Source organism: Lynx rufus, unplaced genomic scaffold (genome assembly GCF_022079265.1).
Source record: "Lynx rufus isolate CCGP_SWC_20201006 ecotype Redwood Valley unplaced genomic scaffold, mLynRuf1.p SCAF_12, whole genome shotgun sequence".
NCBI lineage: Eukaryota > Metazoa > Chordata > Mammalia > Carnivora > Felidae > Lynx > Lynx rufus.
The window spans coordinates 876,607-903,714 of NW_025814826.1; the positions used below are offsets into that span (position 1 = coordinate 876,607).

Here is a 27,108-nt window from a genome sequence, read left to right on the forward strand (position 1 = left end):
ACGTCACTCCTCATCAGGGAAATACAAATCAAAACCACACTGAGATACCACCTCACGCTGGTCAGAGTGGCTAAAATGAACAAATCAGGAGACTACAGATGCTGGCGAGGATGTGGAGAAACAGGAACCCTCTTGCACTGTTGGTGGGAATGCAAACTGATGCAGCCACTCTGGAAAACAGCGTGGAGCTTCCTCAGCTAATTAAAAATAGAACAACCCTATGACCCAGCAATAGCACTGCTGGGAATTTACCCAAGGGATACAGGAGTGCTGATGCATAGGGGCGCATGTACCCCAATGTATACAGTAGCACTTTCAACAATCGCCAAATTATGGAAAGAGCCTAAATGTCCATCACCTGACGAATGGAGAAAGAAGATGTGGTTTATATATACAGTGGGATAATACTTGGCAATGAGAAAGAGCGAAATCTGGCCATTTGCAACAACGTGGATGGAACTGGAGGGTATTATGCAAAGTGAAATAAGTCAGGCAGAGAAAGACAGATACCATATGATTTCACTTATATGTGGATCCTGAGAAACTTGACAGGAGACCATGGGTGGGGGGGGACGGGGGAAAAAAGTTACAGAGAGGGAGGGAGGCAAACAATTAGAGACTCGTAAACACTGAGAATAAACTAAGGGTTGATAGGAGGTGGGGGAGAGGGGAAAGTGGGTGATAGGCATTGAGAAGGGCACCTGTTGGGATGAGCACTGGGTGTTGTATGGAACCGATTTGACAATAGATTATATTTAGTAAAAAAAAAAAAAATTACAAAATCAGCATCAAGAGATCAGTTGCATTTCCAAATAATAACAATGAAATAGCTGAAAAAGAAATAGAAGGAAAAAAAATCCCCTTCCTCAAAGCATCAAAAAGAACAAAATACTTTGGAATAAATTTAATCAAGGATTTCTGAAAGATAGGTACAGTAAAAACTACAAGACATTGGTAAAAGAAACAGCAGAGACACAAACAAATGGGAAGATACCCCGTTGTTTATGGATTCGAAAAATTAGCATCATTAAATATCCACATTACCTGAAACCACCCACAGAGTCAATGCAATCCTTGTCAAAATTCCAATGACCTTTTTCACAGAAATAGGAAAAGCATTCCTCAAATGTGTAAGGAACAAGAAAGACCCCAAATAGCCAAAGCAATCCTAAGAAAGAAGAACAAAGCTGGAAGCATCACACTTGCTGGTGTCACACTATTACAAAGTTATGGTAATAAAAACCATATGAAGTTGTGCAAAAACAAACACAAAGATGAATGAAACAGAATCAAGAACCCAGAAATAAACCCATGCATAAGGTCAACTAAAAACCCATGCATAAAGTCTCTTTGTTAAGAGACCCAAGAATACTCAAAAGAGAAAAGGTAATCTCTTCAATACACGATGGTGAGAAAACTGGATATTAACATGCAAAAGAATAAAACTGTGCCTCTACCTTACACCGCTCACAAAAGTCAACCCAAACGCAAATAAAGACTTCTATATAAAATCTTAAATCATAGGTTGGAAGGGAAGATGGCGGCGTAGGAGGACGCTGGGCTCACCGCGCGTCCTGCTGATCACTTAGATTCCACCTACACCTGCCTAAATAACCCAGAAAACCGCCAGAGGATTAGCAGAACGGAGTCACCAGACCCAAGCGCAGACGAGAGGCCCATGGAAGAGGGTAGGAAGGGCGGCGAGGCGGTGCGCGCTCCACGGACTGGCGGGAGGGAGCCGGGGCGGAGGGGCGGCTCGCCGGCCAAGCAGAGCCCCCGAGTCCGGCTTGCAAAAGCGGAGGGGCCTGACGGACTGTGTTCCGGCAGCAAGCGCGACTTAGCGTCTGGGAGGTCATAAGTTAACAGCTCTGCTCCGAAAGCGGGAAGGCTGGAGGACAAAGGGAGGGAGAGCTGCGGAGCCCCCGGACGACAGAGCTCAGTTTGGTGGGGAACAAAGGCGCTCGCCAGCGCCATCTCCCCCGCCCATCCCCCAGCCAAAATCCCAAAGGGAACCGGTTCCGGCCAGGGAAATTGCTCGCTCCGAGCAAACACCCAGCTCCGAGCAAATACCCAACTCTGTGCTTCTGCGGAGCCAAACCTCCGGCAGCGGATCTGACTCCCTCCGGCTGCCACAGGGCCCCTCCTGAAGTGGATCACCTAAGGAGAAGCGAGCTAGGCCTGCCCCCCCTGCCGCCGTGCACCTTGCCTACCCACCCCAGCTAATACGCCAGATCCCCAGCATCACAAGCCTGGCAGTGTGCAAGTAGCCCAGACGGGCCACGCCACCCCACAGTGAATCCCGCCCCTAGGAGAGGGGAAGAGAAGGCACACACCAGTCTGACTGTGGCCCCAGCGGTGGGCTGGGGGCAGACATCAGGACTGACTGCGGCCCCGCCCACCAACTCCAGTTATACACCACAGCACAGGGGAAGTGCCCTGCAGGTCCCCACCACACCAGGGACTATCCAAAATGACCAAGCGGAAGAATTCCCCTCAGAAGAATCTCCAGGAAATAACAACAGCTAATGAACTGATCAAAAAGGATTTAAATAATATAACAGAAAGTGAATTTAGAATAATAGTCATAAAATTAATCGCTGGGCTGGAAAACAGTATACAGGACAGCAGAGAATCTCTTGCTACAGAGATCAAGGGACTAAGGAACAGTCACGAGGAGCTGAAAAACGCTTTAAATGAAATGCAAAACAAAATGCAAACCACCACGGCTCGGATGGAAGAGGCAGAGGAGAGAATAGGTGAACTAGAAGATAAAGTTATGGAAAAACAGGAAGCTGAGAGAAAGAGAGATAAAAAAATCCAGGAGTATGAGGGGAAAATTAGAGAACTAAGTGATACACTAAAAAGAAATAATATACGCATAATTGGTATCCCAGAGGAGGAAGAGAGAGGGAAAGGTGCTGAAGGGGTACTTGAAGAAATAATAGCTGAGAACTTCCCTGAACTGGGGAAGGAAAAAGGCATTGAAATCCAAGAGGCACAGAGAACTCCCTTCAGACGTAACTTGAATCGATCTTCTGCACGACATATCATAGTGAAACTGGCAAAATACAAGGATAAAGAGAAAATTCTGAAAGCAGCAAGTAAACGTGCCCTCACATATAAAGGGAGACCTATAAGACTCGTGACTGATCTCTCTTTTGAAACTTGGCAGGCCAGAAAGAATTGGCACGAGATTTTCAGTGTGCTAGACAGAAAAAATATGCAGCCGAGAATCCTTTATCCAGCAAGTCTGTCATTTAGAATAGAAGGAGAGATAAAGGTCTTCCCAAACAAACAAAAACTGAAGGAATTTGTCACCACTAAACCAGCCCTACAAGAGATCCTAAGGGGGACCCTGTGAGACAAAGTACCAGAGACATCACTACAAGCATAAAACAGACAGACATCACAATGACTCTAAACCCGTATCTTTCTATAATAACACTGAATGTAAATGGATTAAATGCGACAACCAAAAGACATAGGGTATCAGAATGGATAAAAAAACAAGACCCATCTATTTGCTGTCTACAAGAGACTCATTTTAGACCTGAGGACACCTTTAGATTCAGAGTGAGGGGATGGAGAACTATTTATCATGCTACTGGAAGCCAAAAGAAAGCTGGAGTAGCCATACTTCTATCAGACAAACTAGACTTTAAATTAAAGGCTGTAACAAGAGATGAAGAAGGACATTATATAATAGTTACAGGGTCTATCCATCAGGAAGAGCTAACAATTATAAATGTCTATGCGCCGAATACCGGAGCCCCCAAATATATAAAACAATTACTCATAAACAGAAGCAACCTTATTGATAAGAATGTGGTAATTGCAGGGGACTTTAACACCCCACTTACAGAAATGGATAGATCATCTAGACACACGGTCAATAAAGAAACAAGGGCCCTGAATGAGACATTGGATCAGATGGACTTGACAGATATATTTAGAACTCTGCATCCCAAAGCAACAGAATATACTTTCTTCTCGAGTGCACGTGGAACATTCTCCAAGATAGATCATATACTGGGTCACAAAACAGCCCTTCATAAGTTTACAAGAATTGAAATTATACCATGCATACTTTCAGACCACAATGCTATGAAGCTTGAAATCAACCACAGGAAAAAGTCTGGAAAACCTCCAAAAGCATGGAGGTTAAAGAACACCCTACTAACGAATGAGTGGGTCAACCAGGCAATTAGAGAAGAAATCAAAAAATATATGGAAACAAACGAAAATGAAAATACAACAATCCAAACGCTTTGGGACGCAGCAAAGGCAGTCCTGAGAGGAAAATACATTGCAATCCAGGCCTATCTCCAGAAACAAGAAAAATCCCAAATACAAAATCTAACAGCACACCTAAAGGAAATAGAAGCAGAACAGCAAAGGCAGCCTAAACCCAGCAGAAGAAGAGAAATAATAAAGATCAGAGCAGAAATAAACAATATAGAATCTAAAAAAACTGTAGAGCAGATCAACGAAACCAAGAGTTGGTTTTTTGAAAAAACAAACAAAATTGACAAACCTCTAGCCAGGCTTCTCAAAAAGAAAAGGGAGATGACCCAAATAGATAAAATCATGAATGAAAATGGAATGATTACAACCAATCCCTCAGAGATACAAACAATTATCAGGGAATACTATGAAAAATTATATGCCAACAAATTGGACAACCTGGAAGAAATGGACAAATTCCTGAACACCCACACTCTTCCAAAACTCAATCAGGAGGAAATAGAAAGCTTGAACAGGCCCATAACCAGCGAAGAAATTGAATCGGTTATCAAAAATCTCCCAACAAATAAGAGTCCAGGACCAGATGGCTTCCCAGGGGAGTTCTACCAGACGTTTAAAGCAGAGATAATACCTATCCTTCTCAAGCTATTCCAAGAAATAGAAAGGGAAGGAAAGCTTCCAGACTCATTCTATGCAGCCAGTATTACTTTGATTCCTAAACCAGACAGAGACCCAGTAAAAAAAGAGAACTACCGGCCAATATCCCTGATGAATATGGATGCAAAATTTCTCAATAAGATACTAGCAAATCGAATTCAACAGCATATAAAAAGAATTATTCACCATGACCAAGTGGGATTCATTCCTGGGAATCAGGGCTGGTTCAACATTCGCAAATCAATCAACGTGATACATCACATTAACAAAAAAAAAGAGAAGAACCATATGATCCTGTCAATCGATGCAGAAAAGGCCTTTGACAAAATCCAGCACCCTTTCTTAATAAAAACCCTTGAGAAAGTCGGGATAGAAGGAACATACTTAAAGATCATAAAAGCCATTTATGAAAAGCCCACAGCTAACATCATCCTCAACGGGGAAAAACTGAGAGCTTTTCCCTGAGATCAGGAACACGACAGGGATGCCCACTCTCACCGCTGTTGTTTAACATAGTGCTGGAAGTTCTAGCATCAGCAATCAGACAACAAAAGGAAATCAAAGGCATCCAAATTGGCAAAGATGAAGTCAAGCTTTCGCTTTTTGCAGATGACATGACATTATACATGGAAAATCCGATAGACTCCACCAAAAGTCTGCTAGAACTGATACATGAATTCAGCAAAGTTGCAGGATACAAAATCAATGTACAGAAATCAGTTGCATTCTTATACACTAACAATGAAGCAACAGAAAGACAAATAAGGAAACTGATCCCATTCACAATTGCACCAAGAAGCATAAAATACCTAGGAATAAATCTAACCAAAGATGTAAAGGATCTGTATGCTGAAAACTATAGAAAGCTTATGAAGGTAATTGAAGAAGATTTAAAGAAATGGAAAGACATTCCCTGCTCATGGATTGGAAAAATAAATATTGTCAAAATGTCAATACTACCCAAAGCTATCTACACATTCAATGCAATCCCAATCAAAATTGCACCAGCATTCTTCTCGAACCTAGAACAAGCAATCCTAAAATTCATATGGAACCACAAAAGGCCCCGAATAGCCAAAGGAATTTTGAAGAAGAAGACCAAAGCAGGAGGCATCACAATCCCAGACTTCAGCCTCTACTACAAAGCTGTCATCATCAAGACAGCATGGTCTTGGCACAAAAACAGACACACAGACCAATGGAATAGAATAGAAACCCCAGAACTAGACCCACAAACGTATGGCCAACTCATCTGTGACAAAGCAGGAAAGAACATCCAATGGAAAAAAGACAGCCTCTTTAACAAATGGTGCTGGGAGAACTGGACAGCAACATGCAGAAGGTTGAAACTAGACCACTTTCTCACACCATTTACAAAAATAAACTCAAAATGGATAAAGGACCTAAATGTGAGACAGGAAACCATCAAAACCTTAGAGGAGAAAGCAGGAAAAGACCTCTCTGACCTCAGCCGTAGCAATCTCTTACTCGACACATCCCCAAAGGCAAGGGAATTAAAAGCAAAAGTGAATTACTGGGACCTTAGGAAGATAAAAAGCTTCTGCACAGCAAAGGAAACAACTAACAAAACTAAAAGGCAACCAACAGAATGGGAAAAGATATTTGCAAATGACATATGGGACAAAGGGCTAGTATCCAAAATCTATAAAGAGCTCACCAAACTCCACACCCGAAAAACAAATAACCCAGTGAAGAAATGGGCAGAAAACATGAATAGACACTTCTCTAAAGAAGACATCCAGATGGCCAACAGGCACATGAAAAGATGTTCAGCGTCGCTCCTTATCAGGGAAATACAAATCAAAACCACACTCAGGTATCACCTCACGCCAGTCAGAGTGGCCAAAATGAACAAATCAGGAGACTATAGATGCTGGAGAGGATGTGGAGAAACGGGAACCCTCTTGCACTGTTGGTGGGAATGCAAATTGGTGCAGTCGCTCTGGAAAGCAGTGTGGAGGTTCCTCAGAAAATTAAAAATAGACCTACCCTATGACCCAGCAATAGCACTGCTAGGAATTTATCCAAGGGATATAGGAGTACTGATGCATAGGGGCACTTGTACCCCAATGTTCATAGCAGCACTCTCAACAATAGCCAAATTATGGAAAGAGCCTAAATGTCCATCAACTGGTGAATGGATAAAGAAATTGTGGTTTATATACACAATGGAATACTACGTGGCAATGAGAAAAAATGAAATATGGCCTTTTGTAGCAACGTGGATGGAACTGGAGAGTGTGATGCTAAGTAAAATAAGCCATACAGAGAAAGACAGATACCATAGGGTTTCACTCTTATGTGGATCCTGAGAAACTTAACAGGAACCCATGGGGGAGGGGAAGGAAAAAAAAAAAGAGGTTAGAGTGGGAGAGAGCCAAAGCATAAGAGACTGTTAAAAACTGAGAACAAACTGAGGGTTGATGGGGGGTGATGGGTATTGAGGAGGGCACCTTTTGGGATGAGCACTGGGTGTTGTATGGAAACCAATATGTCAATAAATGTCATATATATAAAAAATAAAAAAATTAAAAAAAAAGAAGTAGACAAATAAAAAAATAATAATAATAAAATCTTAAATCATAAAACTCCTAGAAGAAAACAGAGGATAAAATCTCCTTGACATAGATCTTACAAATGATTTAGGATAGGACATCCAAAGTACAAGCAATAAAAGCAAAAACAACCAATGCAATCAGCAATGTTTCTGCACAGCAAAAGAAACAAGCAACATGACGGAAAGGCAACCTATGGAAAGGATGAAAACATTTGCAAGCTACAAATATGAAAAACGTCAATATCTAAAATGTGTGAGGAATTCGTACAATTCAACAGCTAAAAACAAATATAATTACAAACTGGGCAAGGCACCTTAAAAGACGTCTCTCCTCAAAACATATTCAAAAATTTTTTTTTTCAACGTTTATTTTTATTTGGGACAGAGAGAGACAGAGCATGAACAGGGGAGGGGCAGAGAGAGAGGGAGACACAGAATCGGAAACAGGCTCCAGGCTCTGAGCCATCAGCCCAGAGCCCGACGCAGGGCTCGAACTCACGGACCGCGAGATCGTGACCTGGCTGAAGTCGGACGCTTAACCGACTGCGCCACCCAGGCGCCCCTCCTCAAAACATATTCAAATAGCCAAGGGTACACAAGAAGGTGCTCGATATCACTATTCATCAGGGAAATGCAAATCAAAACTGCAGTATATAGATATCACTTTGACCTATTAAAATGGCTATTGTCAAAAAGACAAGAGATATCGTTGGCAAGGACGTACAGGAAAGGAATTCCTTGTACTCCTGTAGGACTGTAAATTGGGACAGCCACTAAGTAAAACAGTATGGTGGCTCCTCAACAAACTAAAGATAGAACCTCCATATGAGCCAATAATCCCATTTCTGGGTATATGTCTTAAAGACATGACATCCTTACCTTGGAGAGATATCTGCAGCCCTATGTTTATTGCAGCATTATTTACAATAGTCAAGAAACATGGGGCGCCTGGGTGGCTCAGTCGGTTAAGTGGCCGACTTCGGCCCAGGTCATGATCTCGCGGTCCGTGAGTTCAAGCCCCGCGTCGGGTTCTGTGCTGACAGCTCAGAGCCTGGAGCCTGTTTCAGATTCTGTGTCTCCCTCTCTCTGACCCTCCCCCGTTCATGCTTTGTCTCTCTCTGTCTCAAAAATAAATAAACGCTAAAAAGAAATTAAAAAAAATAGTCAAGAAACAACCTAAGAATCCATCACTGGATCCATGGATTAAAAATATGGTATACAGTTACAATGGAATATTTTCAGCCACAAACAAGAAGGAAATCCTGCCAGTTGTGACAACATGAGTGAAACTCGAGGGCTTTATCCTTAGTGAAAAGAAGTCAGACACAGGAAGACAAACACTGTATGATCTGACTTATATGTGGAATTAAAAAAAATTGCACGAAAAACAGAACAGACTGGTGGTTGCCAGGGTTAGGAGGCTGTGAGAAATGGGTAGATATTGGTCAAAGGGTACAAACTACCTGTTACAAGATTAATTAATTCTGGGTATTTAACGTGCAGGATGGTGATTACAGTGAACAATACTGTATCATATCATTTGAAAGTTGCTACAAGACTAGATCATCACAAACAAGAAATGATATTTATGTGAGATGATGGAACTATTGACACTATTGTGGTAATCATTTGACAATATAAAAGTGTATCAAATTAATACAGGTACACCTTACAGTTACACAGATGTATGTTACTTATATCTCATAAATCTGGAAACACTTCAAAAATTCAAAAGTACTCATATGTTATTATCTATCTCTCAGAAATAACAATCATCTGATTAGTTATGCTTTTGTTTAAAAAAAATGGTTTGCGGCGCCTGGGTGGCTCAGTACGTTAAGTGTATGACTTTGGCTCTGTTGTGATCTAAGGGTTTGTGGCTTCGAGCCCCACATCGGGCTGTGTGCTGACATCCCAGAGTCTGGAGCCTGCTTCGGAATCTTTGTCTCCCCCTCTCTCTGCCCCTCCCCAACTCTCACTTTGTCTCTCTCCAAATGAATAAACATTTTAAAAAATTTTAAAAAATGATTTGGTAACTTTTGCATACTTTTCGCCTAATATCTAATCCTGATAGAAAAAAATGGGGGATTCACCAAAAAGAAAATTATAATTCTGTTTTCATGGACTAAATGCATGCAACAGAATATTATTACCATACAGCTACATACATTTCCAAAAATAATGAAATTACCCGCAGATTTTTTTAGGACTTAAACATGAGCCCCGAAGAGCACTAAAAACAAAAACAAAACTAACAATTGTGGTTTTTTTTCAAAAAACTGTTATACAGATAACTTTTTTCGTGGAAATAACATCCAAGAAAAGAAGAATCTTTGTGAAAGCAATTATCAAACAATTCCTCTCGACCCAAACTTCAAAAATGAATCTGTAATTATAGAATTTGAAATAGCTTTCATTTTGAACCCAGTCAATAGAAGCAACTTTGAAGTAGAAAACATCTGGGGAAAGCCACCTCAAACTTAGAAAAACAAAACAAAACAAAACAAAACAAAACAAAACAAAAAGAAACCCTAACACGTAGCCATGGTAACAAGAAGCCACCAGAATCAGTTTTAAATGTGTTAATCAATGCCAACCAGCCCTACTCACCAACCAATCCATTTCAGCTCCTTCCTTCTGAAAGACAGCGAATAAAGGACAAAAATGACTCCAATACACATGCTTCAGCGTGCCAACCAATCCACAACAGTCTCACCCAAATAAGCATGGTGCTTTAGATGAAAAACCATTTAATTTTCTGAAAGTCCCCTAATTCTCAAACTCCACTCTTCCCCAAACCCCTGTATAAGAATAGCAGACTGCTCTGTTAAAAAAGACTATACCTAACCAGCATAGCTCGCTCTTATTTGTAAGTGATCAATTCCAACTTCATCTTTTTATTTCAGATATTGAGGGCTCATAATCTTTGGCAAGAATTTTTAAAGTCCTATAATAATTTGCCACCATATTTTAGTTTCCTTAATAATTATAAAGGAAGATTGCTATTCCTTTGATACATTTCACCATAATGAAAACTAACATAAATACAACTAAAAGAACAAGTAGGAAGTAAACACAATATTGGGCCCCCCAAAATCCAAAAACTGTACATAACTGACAGGTTTAGTTGTCAGAATGAACCCACGCCAAAGTTTGTCAAGGTGGGGGCTAGTATTATGTTAAAAACTATACACACAAGTTAAACTCCGTTCACTCAATAAACATTATTGAATAAGTACTATATAGACTAGAACATTTTCTAGGCACTGAGGACATGGCAATGAACAGATAACAATCCTACTCATGAGTGAAGTAAACATACAATAACAATAAGCTACACAGGCAAAATATACAGTATTAGAGGAGAAAAACTAAAGCAGAGAAATCACATTTTGATGTGTTATAGGGAAAAGGGTAGTTGAAGTACTAGTCAGGATGGCCAAGAAAGGCCTTGCTAAGAAAGTGACTTTTAAGCAAAAACCTGAAAGGAGAAACAAACAAAAAAGGAAAAAGCAAGCCATGAGGTATCTGAGGGAAAGCATTCCAGATAGAGTCAACAGCAAGCACAGAAGTATGTCTGAAGTACTTAAAGAGTAGTGAGAAATCAGTATGGCTGGACAGAATGAAAGGGGTAGAAAAGAGTTCAAATCAGAGAGAGAGAAGGAGACACCTGATCATATACAGGCCTTGTCGGCATTAGGAAGAGTTTTGGCATGTACTCTGAGCGAAATGGGAGGCAATTAGGCTTTGAGCAGAGGAAGGACACAATCCGACTTACGTTTTACTAGATCCAATGTGTTTAGAATTAACGGAAACAGAGGAAAAACCAAAGAAGAAACAAACAAACAAGAAGACCATTTAGTTACCTATTACACCAATATAAACAACAGATGATAGTCTATTGGTCATGGAAGATGTGTTTGGATTCTCGATATATTTGAAGGAAGACATGACAAGATTTGCTGACAGATGAGATGTGATGTGTATGAAAAAGAAAAAGAAAAGAGAAAGAAAAAGTGAAAGAAAAAAGAAAAAAAAAGACAGGAGTCAAAGATGACACCAAGTTTTTTAGCAGAGCAACACATAGAACTGTTATTAACTCAATTAGGAAAGACATGCAAGGCAAATATTAAGAAAGAATATCAGGAGCTCAATTTGGGACATGTTAAGTTTGCAATAGCTATCCAGAAAGAGATATCAAGTGGGCAGTTTGATATGCGGGCCTGGAATTATGGAGAGAGATCCGGGCTGGAGATGTAAACTTGAGGATCATTAGAATATACAAGATAGTAAAAGTCAAGAGAAGGAAAATCAAAGGCAAATTCCTGGAAGACATCAATGGGTTAAAAGGTGGGGGACGAGAAGAAACAAGCAAATCAGGCTGAGGTGTACAGACTAGAAAGGCAGCGGGAAAATCAGGTGAGTGAGTGATAGCCTACAAGCAACATAGAGACAGAATTTTGGAGGAGAGAGTTTTCCATTGGGTCAAATATCGCTGAAAGGTTAAGTAAAATGAGATGTATGAAATTGTTTAGATTTATTAAAGTGAAAATCGGTGGTAACCTTGAAAAAACAATTCTGGAGGAGTGAGAGGGAAAATTGCTACAATGAATTCAAGAGTGGATGGGAGGGAGGGAAATCAGGATCAGAGAGTGAAGAAGGCTGTTGACAGATTTCATAGCTAAGTGGAATGGTCATGGTTGATCTAATTTTCTATTGTTGCTGTAGTTTTCAATTGTTACATACTGATTAGGTAGTATTTTTGTAATATTTGGAAGTCTTAAAAATTGCATATATGTAACACTAGGTTTTGTTTTTGTTTTTGTTTTTTTTGTTTTTTGTTTTTTTTTTTTTTTGCTTTTTTAAAATGCCAGACCAAGGTACAAAATAACTCACAAAATTATACACTGAGAAGACTCCTTAAATTTTTTCTAGATATATATAAGCTGATTACCATTTTTCTCATGCTTAGAAAGACCACAGAAAAACGAAGTTCCAAGGGCAGTATTTCGTGCTTGATAAAAATTATTAAACTCTAAGGGCACCTGGGTGGCCCAGTCCACAAAGCATCCAACTCTTGATTTCAGCTCAGGACATGATCTCTAGGTTCTCTAGCTTCGAGCTCTGCACTGACAGCATGGAGCCTCCTTGGGATTCTCTCTCTCCCTCTCTCTTTGCTCCTCCCCCACTCATGTGTGCATGCTCTCTCTCTCTCTCTCTCTCTCTCTCTCTCTCTCTCAAAATAAACATTTTTAAAACGTCACCCAACTCTAGGATATTTTATACTATCCAAAGTAATGAGTCATATTAAAATTTTATACACAGAAGTAAAAGGAGTTGGGAATGCAGAAAATAGTCCTACTTTGTAAACTGAATTGTCACAAATTGTACAACATGAAGGCACTGTTGAAAAATTTGGTGTGGTTCATGTTGAAATATAGTCTCTAAAAAGGCAGGATAATGGCATGCAAGCAAGGTACCTTTATAAAAATGATTCATTGCATTACCAGCATCTTGGTTTATAGCACAGGGGCCATGAAATGTTTATATAGAATATGAGACATGTTGCCACGTGAATCCTCTTGGCAATAATCAGATTAAGTTGAGGGTCCAACATTGGAGCACTCATGCACTGGGGAACAAAACCAAAAATCGAATAACTAGCAATTTTGTTGGTAGACTGCCAGTGTAGCAGGGAACTTCTGTTGCAATTCAGGAGATATTCAAATATTCTAACAAAATGCGCATAAGACATGACGTCAAACCAAACCAAATGCTTTAAATATACTTTGTTAAACCATCAGTACACATAGACCTAAATTCATTTTTTAAAATGGTCACATGCCCCATTACTTTATAGAAGTGAAACTTTAGTTCCTTATTAATGAATGGATATTTAGCCTATCTCTGGGGCCCCTAGGTGGCTCAGTCTGGTGAACATCTGACTGTTGATGTTGGCTCAGGTCATGATCTTGTGGTCGTGAGATCGAGCCCTGTGTTGGCCTCTGCACTGTTAACGTGGAGTCTGCTTGGGATTCTCTCTCTCTCCCTCTCTGTCTCTGCTCCCCCTCAATGCTTGGGCTCCCGAGTGTGCACATTCTCTGTCTGTCTCTCAAAATAAGTCAATAAACATTTAGACTATCTCCTTCACATATATCCTTCACATATACATGTGACTATATCCTTCACATATACAATATCCTTCACATATACATGTAACATATATATATATATATATATATATATATATATATATATATGTAACCTTAATATATCTGTCCTATTTTGTATATGTAATAATATATAATAAATGCCCTTATAGTGTGTGTGTGTGTGTGTGTGTGTGTGTGTGTGTGTGTTGCACGTGCAGGTGCATGCGCTTGCTTATAGAAGTCATGTATTTCAGAAGGACCCAGTCCTGGCAATGAAACCATTGGAATAAAGAGATGACCTACCTGAAATATTTTTCTCACGTTATATTATTTATTTCTGACAGTGACAGAGACAGAGCACAAGCAGGGGAGGGGCAGAGAAAGAGGGAGACACAGAATCTGAAGCAGGCTCCAGGCTCTGAGCTGTTAGCACAGAGCCTGACACAAGGCTCAAGCTCGTGAAGTGCAAGATCATGACCTGAGCCGAAGTTGGATGCTTACCCAACTGTGCCACCCAGGTGCCCCGACATATTTGAAATTTTGAAATACACTGCTAAATCACCTTTCAGAAGGGAGTTACCAATTTCATCCAACCACAGTGTCTAAGAATGTCATTTTCCTCACATTTCCTAACTTTGGTTATTTTATTTAATAAAATATTTATCACTATGACTGCAAAAAATGGTATCACATTGGTATTTACATTTTTCTCATTAGCACGTAGGATGAAATATCTCCACGAAAAATACGAAATTTGTTCATCATGAAGATTAGCTCAAACTAGAAAAGATTGTTGCATAGGAAAATAACAATTACCTACTATTTAAATATTTCTATAGGCTTACCTATCAGAATCTTTATTTTCTGTAATAGGCAATTGATGGTTATCAGTTTTTCCATTCTGTCTTTGTGCAATTAATCCAGCAGCCGCAGCATCATGTATGTTTTCTGATACTTCCATGTCACTTCCTCTGTGCTTCTTTTTTTCTTCAACCTTTAATGGAACTTGATACTAAAGGTAATTGTTACTTTAGTCAATAAAAAGAAGTTTTTTTCATTAACTTTATCAGTTGACACTTAGTTTGTCATAAATTCAATGGAGGAAAATATTTTGTGTTTACTTTATCATTACAAGTAATAGTAATTTTTATAAACTCTCCTTCATTTCTGTTGGAATTTTAAAAAGCAGAAGTTACCAAAATTTCTAAAAGGGCTTTCTTAATTTTGTACTTATTCATATCCACACTTTGCTACTGAGAATTCCCCACCCATCCCACCCCATCTGACCAAGAGATACAAAGAAATGAAAAGACAAGAGACAAAATGTGTCCTTTTCTTTCCTTACCACCTGGGATTTACACAACAGCCAGATTTAAAACATGGGACATGGAGGTGCTCCTGTAACAAAACCAGGAAGCTTTCCTCTTTCTGCACGGAGCTATTCTTTCCCTGACTGCCTTTTACAATTCTTTTTCTTTTGGATCCTAAGGTTCTCAAAAAAAGTGACAGTGTCCCCTAAAATTTATGAACCAAAGTTTGCCACAACACAAAAGGAACAAAGTGAAACAGACGTTAGGGTGGAATTCTGGGAAATTAGTAATGCTCTCCGAATCTCACATTCAATAACCATAAAACTTTATAGGGAGAGGGTATAAAAGTAATGATCACCTTTAATCCCATTTACTACTGATAATGCGAGTAAAACTCAAAAAGGTTAAATGATTTGTCCCAAGTTCCTAAAGTGGCATTCCCTAGCATTTTATGGCACCAAAAGAGACGATACAATTCTTGAATGCTGAATCAGAGAAATGACCACAAATTCATTAAATTAGTCAGATGCATGAAAAGTGTGACTTTTGCACAGTAAATTAATACCTTGATTTGGGACGAGGAGATTAGCTACTTATTCTTTTAAAGGAGGGTATCTCTAGATTTTGTCTATTTCTAAAGTCCACACATCTCAAAGCTCAGTTTTCTCCCTTGGAGTTAAATACTGAAGGTTTGCTGAAGGTTTATGCTACCTACATGGTAAAAATCACACAGGCCAAGAGGTATCATACTTTATTGAACATAAAGTGAAGGTTTGACTCAACAGAAACATTTGAGAATGAGACTAAAAAATGTGAAAAAAGGGGTGATCATACAAATAGCTGTTATTAAGCCTATCTCAAAGGGGTCATGTTGAAATACTAAGTTCCAAGATTGTGAATAAAGCAGACAAGACTGCCTATTTTTGTGGGGAATCAGCTTAGGAATTCCCTGAGCCTGAACTGATGGGTTAACCAGGCATAGAAAATTACAAAGCCACAGGATGCTCACACCCAAGTTTGGGTAAACAATATTAGGAATCTAGGTATAGAGAGGGCGGGGCAAAGGCTCCAAGACCAAGGTGTGAGACGTAAACAAGATTAGATATTCAGGAGGACACACTCCCCAATTTAGTCCTATGGCAGAAAGCTGCTTTCACAGGAAGGAAGGACCAAATGAGGTAAACAGGTAAATAGGGCTATAGGCTGTAGGCTGCAGGGTGAAGATGCCCAGAGGGGAGCTAATTAGCAAAAGAAAGGTGCCTTGTGGATCCTGAGGTAGCATCTGTCTTCTCCCCTAGACTAGCTAAGATAAACAGAGAAGCTGCCTCAGGTCAGCTGTTAACAACCATCTGCCAGGCGCCAGGATTTTGTTTTACATTGACCCTAACCCCTAACACCCTATATCTTGAAACCCCCTTTCCCTCATGCCCATGAGTTCATGTTCACAGATTGATTGTCTCTTTGTGCACATCCATCACCATGTTTGGAAGCCTTCTGATCCTATTAAAAACAGAGCAAGGACCCTTAATCCGGGCTCTTGTGTTCTCCGGGACATTAGCTGTCTCTCCCATTGTAATCCTGCATCCCGCTGCTGTCTTGCTAGACAAGCAAGAACCCTAGACCCAGAGTCTACAGACACATACTGAAACAATACATAGATTGCTTTAGCTGGGAACATGTGTTTATATTCCTTCTCTTAGTTATTGCTTCTTTCTCATTTTATTGTTTATGGAAATGCAATTTATATTTAAGCCAATATATTAAAAAAAAACAACCTGGAGATTATTATGTTTTGTAAGCAGTTTCTTTATGGTTATTCTGGTTCGTGAGGTCACATGGTACTTATATAGTTAAGTTAGTTTCCCAGTTCATATACTACTTGGAAGACTGACACTGAAACTTTAAGGAAAACAAATCACAAGAATGTTTCCCTGAACTCCTTTTTGTTAGATAGCAGAAATAATCTATTTCCAGACACAATTACTTATTTAGACAATTCCATTGTATGCACACTCTTGTTCTTTTGAGTGGAGAATCCGAATGGATCAGATAATTGCTACGAGAAAAAACAAGAGTTTCCTTCCGTAAGGAAACACAGATCCAATGTGTCATTGGACCAGATGTATTCAGATATACATAGATATATATTGGCTTTAATATATACATTTATATACATGGATATCAACACCGATATATTGAGATCTTTTCATCCAACAGCAGTAGAACGCACATTCTTCTTAAGTGCACATAGAACATTCTCCAATATAGATCACATCCTGGGTCATAAAACATCCCTCCACAAATATAAAAGGAATGAGATCCTACCATGCATATTTTTAGATCACAACGCTCAGACACTGGGAATCAACCTCAAGAACAAAAACTCGAAAGCCTCCAAATACATGGAGGTTACAGAAGTTCCTACTCAAGACAGAATGGGTCCACCAGGCGATTAAGGAAGAAACTAAAAACCATATGGAAGCAAATGAAAATGAAAAAACGCAATCCAAACCCTTTAGAATGCAGCAAAGGCAGTCCTTAGAGTAAAATACATTGCAATCCAGGCCTATCTTCAGAAGCGAGGATGGTCCCAAATACAGAAACTAACTTCACTCCTAATCGAACTAGAAACACAGCAGCAAAGAAAGCCCAACGTCAGCAGAAGTAGGGAAACAAAAAAGCGTAGAGCAGAAATAAATCCTATAGAATCCAAAAACAAGGTTGCACACATCAATCAATCTAAGAGATGTGTTTTTTTAAAATAAGCAAAATTGATAACCCCCTAGCCACACTTCTCAAAAAGAAGAAAGAGAGGCCCAAACAGATAAAATCACAAATGAAAGACAAGAGATCACAACCAACACCACAGAAATACAACAAGGATCCGAGGATACTATGAAAAAGTATATGCCAACAACCTGGACAACCTGGAAGACATGGACAAATTCCTAGACACCCACACACTACCAAAAGCCAAACGGGAAGAAATAGAAAACGTGAACAGACCCATAACCCGTGAAGACATTCAATCAGTTATTAAAAATCTCCCAACAAAGATGAGTCCTGGGCAGGATGGCATCCCAGGGGAATTCTACCAGACATTTAAAGCAGAGTTAATCCTTCTTCTTCGCAAGCTGTTCCAAAAAAATAGAAACAGAAGGAAAGCTTCTGGACTCCTTCTGTGAAACCAGCATTACGTTGATTTCCAAAGCAGACAGAGACCCCACTAAAAAGCAGAATGACAGGCCAATGTTCCTGATGAACATGGATGCAAACCTTCTCAATAAGATACTAGCAAATGTAATGCAACGGTATATTAAGAGAATTATTTTCCAGGATCAAGTGCAATTCTTTCCTGGGCAGCAGGGCTGGTTCAATATTCACAAATCAATCAACATGACACGTCCCATGAAGAGAAGAAAGGATAAGAACCATATGATCCTGTCAATAGATGCAGGAAAAGCATTTGACAAAATACAGCACCATTTCTTATTACAACCCTCAAGAAAATCGGATAGAAGGAATAGACCTCCAAACCCTAAAAGCCACATATGAACAGGCCACAGCTAATAGCTTCCTCCATGGAGAAACACTGAGAGCTTTTCCCCTGAGATCAGGAACATGGAAGGGATTTCTACTCTCACCACTGTTGCTTAGCATAATGTTGGAAGTCCTAGACTCAGACATCACACAACAAAATGAATTAAAAGGCATCCAAGTTGACAACAAGAGGTCAAACTTTCACAGTTTGCAGATGACACGATAATGTATGTGGACATCCTGAAAGCCTCCACCAAAAAACTGCTAGAAAGGATACATGCATTCAGCAAAGCTGCAGGATTAAAATCAATGCACCCAAATCGGTTGCATGTCTATACACCAATCATGAAACATTAGAAAGAGATATCAAGGAATCGATCCCATTTACCACTGCACCAAACCATAAAACACCTAGCATTAAACCTAACCAAAGAGGTAAAAGATCTGTATGCTGAAAACTATAGACAACTTATGAAAGAAACTGAAGAACACACAAAGAACCCGGAAAATATCCCATGCTCATGGGTTGCAAGAACAAACATTGTTAAAATGTCAATACTACCCGAAGCAATCTGTACACTCAATGCAATCCCAATCAAAATAACAGCAGCATTCTTCACAGAACTAGAACAAACAATCCTAAACTTTGGGGAGAACCACAAAAGACCCAGACCAGAACAACCAAAGTAAGGTTGAAAAAGAAAACCAGAGTGGGGGAGGCATCACAATCCCGGACTTTAGCCTGTACTACAAAGCTGGACTCCTCAAATGCACGGTATTAGCTCCAAACAAGCACAGAGGCCAATGGAATAGAATAGAGAACCCAGAAATAGGCCCACAGATGTGTGGCCAACTAAGCTCCAACAAAGCAGGAAAGAGTAGCTAATGCAAAAAAGACAGTCTCTTTAGCTAATGGTGCTGGGAGAACTGGACAGCAACATGCACAAGAGTGAACCTGGACCACTTTCTTACACCTTACACAAACATAAACTCCAATGCATGAAAAAGCTTACCGTGAGACAGGAAACCATCAAAATCCTAGAGGAGAAAGCAGGCAACCACCTCTCTGACCTCGGCTGCAGCGATTACTTACTTGACATGTCTCCAAAGGCAAGGGAAAATAAAAGCAAAAGTGAACTTTTGGGACCTCATCAAGATACAAAGCTGCCACACAGCAAAGACAACAATCAACAACTTTAAAGGCAACCAACGGAATGGGAGAAGATATGTATTTGCAAATGGCATATCACATAAAGGGTTAGGATAAAAAAGTCTATAAAGAACTTGCCAAACTCAACACCCGGAAACCAAGTAAGCGAAGAAAGGGGCAGAGGACGTGAATAGACACTTTTCCAAAGGAGACACCCAGATGGCCAATGGACACATGCAAAGATGCTCAACATCACACATCATCCAGGAAATACAAATCAAACCCCACTGGGATAACACCTCAATCAGTCAGAGTGTGGTGGTGAAATACACACCCCTGGAAATAACAGATGTTGGCGAGGATGTGGCAAAATGGGAACCCTCTTGCACTGTTGGTGGCAATGCAAACGGGTGCAGCCACTCTGGAAAGCAGTGTGGAGGTTCCTCAAAAAATTAAAAGTAGAATTACAGCACTAGTAGGCATTTATCCAAAGGATACAGGAGTGCTGATTTGTAGGGGTTGTACCCCAGAATTGATAGCAGTTCTATCAACAATCGCCAAATTATGGAAAGAGCCCAAATGTCCATCAACCGATGAATGGCTAAAGAAGAGGTGGTGGTCTATCTACAACGGAATAATACGACCTGGCCAGGAAAAAGAATGGAATCTTGCCATTTGCAACACTGTGGAAGCAACTGGAAGGTATGATGCTAAGTGAAATAAGTCGGTCAAGAGAAAGATATCATGTTTTCACTCATATGTGGAATTTGAAAACTTCACACAAGACCATAGGGGAAGGGAAAGAAAAAAAATAGTTACAAATACCTAGAGGGAGGCAAACCATATGATGATCTTAAAAGACAGAGAACAAGCTGAGGGTTGGTGGGGGTGGGGAGTTAAGGGGGTGGAAAAAAGGGATGGTGGGCATTGAGGAAGGCACATGTTGGAGTAAGCCCTGGGGTTATCCGGAAGTGATGAATTCCATGAATCTACTCCCTAAGCCAAGACTACAATGTACACACTATATATTCCCTAACTGGACACTAAATTGTCAAATAATAAAAATAAAGAACAAATAAAGAATAATAATGAAAACAGGGGAGGGGCGCCTGGGTGGCTCAGTCAGTTAAGTCTCTGATTTTTGCTCACGTCATGAGCTCTTGGTTCATGACTTCGAGCCCCGCATCAGGCTCTCTGCTGTCAGCACAGAGCCTGATTTGGACCCTCTGTACCCCTCTCCCTACCCCTCCCCTTCTCCCTCACTTTCTCTCAAAAATAAACAAACACTAAAAATATTCTTAAGGAGTAAAAATAATACAATCACAAAAGCAGGGGAAAAAAACATGAGATTCAAGATTTCAACTCCATATTTTAACAGTAGTTTTAAGGATGTAAAATATGCTTTTACTAATATACACAAATAGTCATTTCTGTAATGAATAGCAGTAAGAGTCATAAAAAGTTTTAACTGTGAAACACTAATTCAGGATTTTATAAGAATACTGCATTTTAAAAATCACTCTTGGGACGCCTGGGTGGCTCAGTCAGTTGAGCGTCCAACTCTTAGTTTCAGCTCGAGTCATGATCCCAAGGCCATGGGATCAAGCCCTGCGTCAGGTCCACACGAAGCATGGAGTCGGCTTGCGATTCATATGCTCCCTCACTCTCTCTCAAAAATCAACATTAAAAAAAATAGTAAAACGAATGAAAAAGTTAATCTTAAGGGACAAGATTTAAAGTATAGAAGAGAAATACAGGATTACAGAATTTTGAGCCATTTTCCAGGACTACCACGATGTCTAAGAAAAATATAAAAACCGATTTTAAACTTCATATAGTTTTATTATTCCACTGGGAACAGCATATGAAGAGCTCTAATTTCCTATCTACACCATATAGGAAGGTTGTTAAGGACCCGAGAAGGAATCTAGTATTAAGCAACTAATATATTTATGATCATCCAATTTGAAGATTTTAAAGTCTTCCAATACATGTTTGATTATCAAGGAAGATTGAACATTCCCAGGAGGAAAGAAGAAAGGGACCCCAAAAAAAAAAAAATCAACTCAGCAGTCTTTCTCAGTTTTAGACATGAAAGAATTTAGGGGATAAATTGAACAACTATGAATACTAAAGTTTCCCCTGAATAATATAAAATGTATCTTGGGGTGCCTGGGGGAATCAGTCGGCTAAGCATCCGACTTCAGCTCAGGTCACGATCTCACGGTTCCTGAGCTCGAGCCCCGCGTGTCAGGCTCTGAGCTGTCAGCACAGAAGAAGCACAGCACAGAAGCCTGCATTAGATTCTGTGACAGCACAGAAGCCCGCGTCAGATTCTGTGTCTCCCTCTCTCTCTGCCATTGCCCCTCTCATGCTCCATCTCTCTCAAAAATAAATAAATATTGTTTTAAAAATGTATCTATTGTCGGAAATCTTTGAAAAAGTAAAAATCACCTCCTACAACCAATTTTGCATACCCTCTTGGCAACCTTTCATGCCTTATGATTCTGTCATGACAAAGAGTTCATATTAGACAAAAATTTATACATGTTGAGTTCATTCATTTGGAATGTGTGTATGTGTCTATTATATGCAGATACTATTAAAAAAAGAGTGGCACCTGGGTGGCTCAGCTGGTTAAGCGTCCACCTTGATTTTGGCTCAGGTTATTCAAGCTCTGTGTCGGGTTTGACACTGGCAGCACAGACCCTGCTTAGGACTCTCTCTCTCTCTCTCTCTCTGTCTCTGTCTTACTCTCTCTCTCTCAAAATACATAAACAATTGAAAACTTAAAATTAAAAAAAGATAAATCAGAATGCAGAAAACATATTTTATATATTTTTTCTTTCAGAGTGTGGCAGCTTAAGTGGCACCTGGGTAGCTCAGGCAGTTAAGCATCTTGATTTGGGCTCAGGTCGTCATCTCACAAACCGGTTTGTGAGTCTGAGCTATGCGTCGAGCTCTGTGCTGACAATGAAGAGCCTGTCTGGGATTCTCTATGTCTCTCCCCTCTCTCCCTGTCCCTACCCTGCTTGCTCTCTCTCTCTCAAAATAAATAAATAAGTTAAAAAAAAAAACAAATTCAGTGTTGCAGCTTCAAATTTAGTTTTTCATTTCACGGATAAAGAACCTTATTTACATCACCAGAAATTTTATTTAATGAAAAGAATAAATGTTTATTTCCTCTCTTTCTACTCTAAAAGACCTAAAATATGCCAAGATTATACCACACAGTAGGTTACCTTAGAAACCCCAAGAAAGACAATAACCAAAAAGTGAAAATTAGCAATCAACCTGGTATGGACTAAAACAGATTTCACTTTGCATTCCTTAGAAACACAGGTTTTGCTAAACTAAATCTAGGATATCACCTTTATTAAACTGAAAGGCAAGGGCAAAATTTCTTTCGGTTCTTCACAGAAATCAGCTGAAAGTCATTCAGAAGAGTCTAAGCATTTTTTGGTTGTTACCTGGCTTTTTTTTTCTTAACTTGCACTTAAAATATCCCCTCCCACATTTTATAATTTAAAGAGCATCTGCTCTGCCTTAATCCCACTATTGCTGCTGTGATTTTATGATACTTTCTCTCAACTCTTCATACTTTAAGTTCCTCTCGCCCCTCTAAAATGAATTCTTCCCCTTCAACCCCCTCCTCATCTTCATATGCATCGAGCTATTCTTTCCAGCTGCCTTCTCCTTCTTTGCTTCCATAAAGGCATACCCGAGAATTGTCTACTCCCACCAAACTTTATAAATTTCAATCCTGTACCTTCCTCTCTGTTGTCATTACACTGATTTCTATTATGATCTTGAGGACTTCCATTTCTTCCTAAGATCCTTTTCATCATTATAAGGAGCAAGAGGATGGTACGGGTGGGGGCAGTATAAAACGAAACAACTTACCTTTGCAAGACCAAGGACACCTAACGTCTTGAGAGAAGGTTTCAGAAGAGATTTAGATGATGGTAAAACAGGAATAGGATCCCCATAAACTCTGACTTGTGGTTTGGAAAGAGTTTCAGCCATATCTCTATTTTCAGAATCAGGATTATTGTCCTCAGATAAGGTTCCATTTTCTGGTTTCATAGTGCCACGTTTTGGTCTCACTTAGTAGAAAACAAAGTAAAGAGGACATGAAAATATCTGTAACTTCAAATTAGTGAATAACACAAGAAGGGACAAGAATTAATGAATAATATAAGTCTTCCAATAGCTTACTGTTTTTAATGAATTGCCAAGAAGAATGCAGTAGCTTTGCTATGCGTGATTTCGGGACATTCTAGAAAAGAATTAATAGCTGTAAGGATTACAAGAATCCAATTCGATAACATCATTGTAATATTCACCATTACCACATGAGCACCATTACACAAGGAACACAGGCTTTGGAATCATTCAAATGTAGATTCACTTCTCAGTTACGCCGTTTACTATTTATTACCAGTCTCCATTTCCTTATGTGGTGAGGATTACAAGAGATCTCATAAGTAGTCCCAAATGTTACTCGCCGTACCTGTAACTGATTAATATCGGGTAAATACTTTACCAAAGTAACCTCAGATAAACATTGAACCCTAGGTAATTGAAAGCATGTTGAAAAAACTAACACTAAGAAATTTAAATATGTTATCTTGTGAAGTGTTTGCATGATTTAGACTGGCATGAACTATCTCTTGTAAGAGAAAATATACAAACGTACTCTTCAGTAGTATCTTATGTCGGTAAGTTGGAATTGCAAACAGTTTAAGTGGCTTCTCTTTCTCAAAACACTAAAGACAAATATGACTGTTTAAATGTAGCTCCTTCTGGGATGCCTGGGTGGCTCAGTCAGTTAAGTGACCCACTTTTGATGTCAGCTCCGGTCATGACCTCACGGTTAGTGGGGTTCAAGCCACACATTGGGCTCTGTGCTGACAGAGTGGAACCTGCTTGAAATCCCCTCCTTGCCTCTCTGTCTGCCCCTCCCTACTAGCACTTGCTCATTCTCTCTCTCTCTCCCTCCCTTTCCAGGAGAAATACAAACATTACAAAAACATTTAGCTCAGCTCCTTCCAAGAAAGAGAAAAAGAATAATAAACCTTGTGGGGCAATGAGTCATGGATGAAAACCACACACAGACAGCAGAATTCCATAACCAATACGTTGACAATGGAGTTGACAGAAAGTGATGTACTAAAAGAACAGACACTAAAGTAATGTTTTCTGCAAGGAAATATTAGAGTAGGGGTAAACCATTAAAAAAGAGCATGGTGGTGGGAACACATAGGTTGCTCAGTCAGCTCAGCGTCCAACTTCAGCTCATGAGTCATGATCTCACGGTTTGTGGGTTTGAGCCCCACATTGAGCTCTGTGTTGACAGCTCCGAGCCTGGAGCCTGCTTTGGATTCTGTCTCCCACTGTCTCTGACCCTACCCCGCTTGTACTCTGTCTCTCTCTCTCGCTCCAAAATAAATAAACTTAAAAACATCAAAAATATCTTTAAAATCATCGGGGGAGAAGAGGAAAAAAGGAAAAAAAAATGAGACATGACCAATCAATGAAGCATGAGCTTAAGACAAGGAAGAAAAGGAGAAATGTGAGCAAAATAAGGTAAGTGTAAACAACATGCATTTTTCAACAGGTACATAAGTAGGATTGGGAATATAGTATGAACAATAGTCTCTTTTAAACCTTTGAAAGATCTATATCTATATCTATATATCTATATCTATATCTATATCTATATCTATCTATAAAACTTATACATAAAACAGAGGCTTTGATTCACAGTATATCCCCAATAATATTGACTTTAATCACACTAGTTACCTGGTTATAAGTACTGTAATAAGGAATTTAATTTTTTTCACTATAAAATAAATTGTTCAATTACTGGCATCTATCACTTCCTAAAAGCTATAAATTACTACTAGACTAACAAAATAACAGAAAAAGAGAGGTTCCTAACACATCAACTTTCACTATGGAGAAAGAATTGGGAATGAGAATTCTAGGAAGAAATGGGAACCTTCAAAGGATGTGTGTAATGGGACACAGATGGGGTTACACAAACAAAGGCTGAGGACTTTTTCTCTGCAATTCTAAGCTCACAATGGGAGGATACTAAAAATATACTGTAACCTTCTTTCTTATGTAACTCCTGATTTCCTCAATAGAATTCATTTGCGTTTATACATGTTAAACACTAAAACGGAATGTAAACTGAAGCCTGACTTTTTAAATTCACATATTTAATTGTGATATATCATGCGTATTTTGTTACTTTTCAAACTCCATTCTACGGAATTCCATTTCCCTACTCATTTATTCACATTCAAAGCCTATGACATTGTTTCTTCCAAGCAAGACTTTATTCTAGGAGCTCCAGGAGTCTGACAAGTGTGTTTCCTAACCTCCAGGAGCTTATCATGACTGAGGGGCTTTGAAATGAATACTGAAATAAATATCAGATGTCTGAAACTTTACATTTTAGAATCTGACACAAGGACTAGGAGGAGATAGTGTTCAAAGCTACATATGAAAGATTTCTGAAATTAAAAATTGGACAACTTGGCTATGAAGAGCCTCTGCTCATAGAGCTACTCTTTTCAGCAAAACACGTATTCTTCAGGGAGATGCACAATTTTAACTTACTCTTCATGCATTTATTTCAAAACTACAGGGGAACACTTTTGTAAGGTAAATGTTGAGAAATAATGGAAACATCTAAATGTCTACATTTTCTAATATTATTTTAGTCTAAATGTAGAACAAAGGATAGAGCCAAAGGAAAATCCTGTATGTCACCGAAATAAAACTTGCCCGGGGCCGGGGGGGGGGGCAACCTACAATAGATACGTGGACCCAATCAGGTTTCATTTAGGCATGAGTATCATCAGTCATGCTACTATCACAGTAAGAATCCTTATCCTTAAGCAAATGTCACATTTCCTCCATGATGGGAAAGCTTTTCCTAATATAATTTGACGGTCATTATATATTTTCCAGCCCATTCTTTTATAAGACTCCACCTGTAGGGTTTAGCAAAGTACAACAAAACCAAACAAAACATTCAACGCGTCATGTATCTGTAAAGTGGTTTGTTCTGGCTAACTTTCCATGACACACATAAAATGATGATACACAGGCTCCTCTTAAATGTTCAGAGTAAATAAGGGAGAAAACTCAATTCAGAGCAGGAAAGTGAGTTTCACAGGAGAGTACTTTACCTTGCTACCAAAATGTAAGACTTGGCTAGATGATGTAGGCCATGAATCATCAGGACCAGGTTTGTCAGAAAGCCTTTAGAGCAAAAATATACAACAAAAACATGTTCATTTATTTTAAAAGAAAATTTTAAAAATTAAGTGAAAGTTCAGCTATCTGTGTATTAAACCACGTTTCTTGGTATAATTAAAAGTTGGCCTCTGGTTTTTTCATTGAGTTTTATTTTAATTTCAGTAATAATAGCATCCAGTGTTATATTAGTTTATTAAT

The 27,108-nt window shown here is 39.3% G+C and overlaps 1 protein-coding gene across 1 annotated transcript in view; it reads right to left on the bottom strand.

Moving 5' to 3' along the window:
* Positions 1 to 27,108, bottom strand: part of LOC124507934 (ankyrin repeat domain-containing protein 26-like) — a 124,345-nt gene that overhangs the window by 68,766 nt on the left and 28,471 nt on the right. Inside the window, 5 exon segments of the mRNA XM_047074395.1 lie at positions 10,091 to 10,117; positions 14,478 to 14,644; positions 23,536 to 23,738; positions 23,851 to 23,911; positions 26,841 to 26,913. Of these exon segments, the coding sequence (XP_046930351.1) occupies positions 10,091 to 10,117; positions 14,478 to 14,644; positions 23,536 to 23,738; positions 23,851 to 23,911; positions 26,841 to 26,913 (531 nt within the window).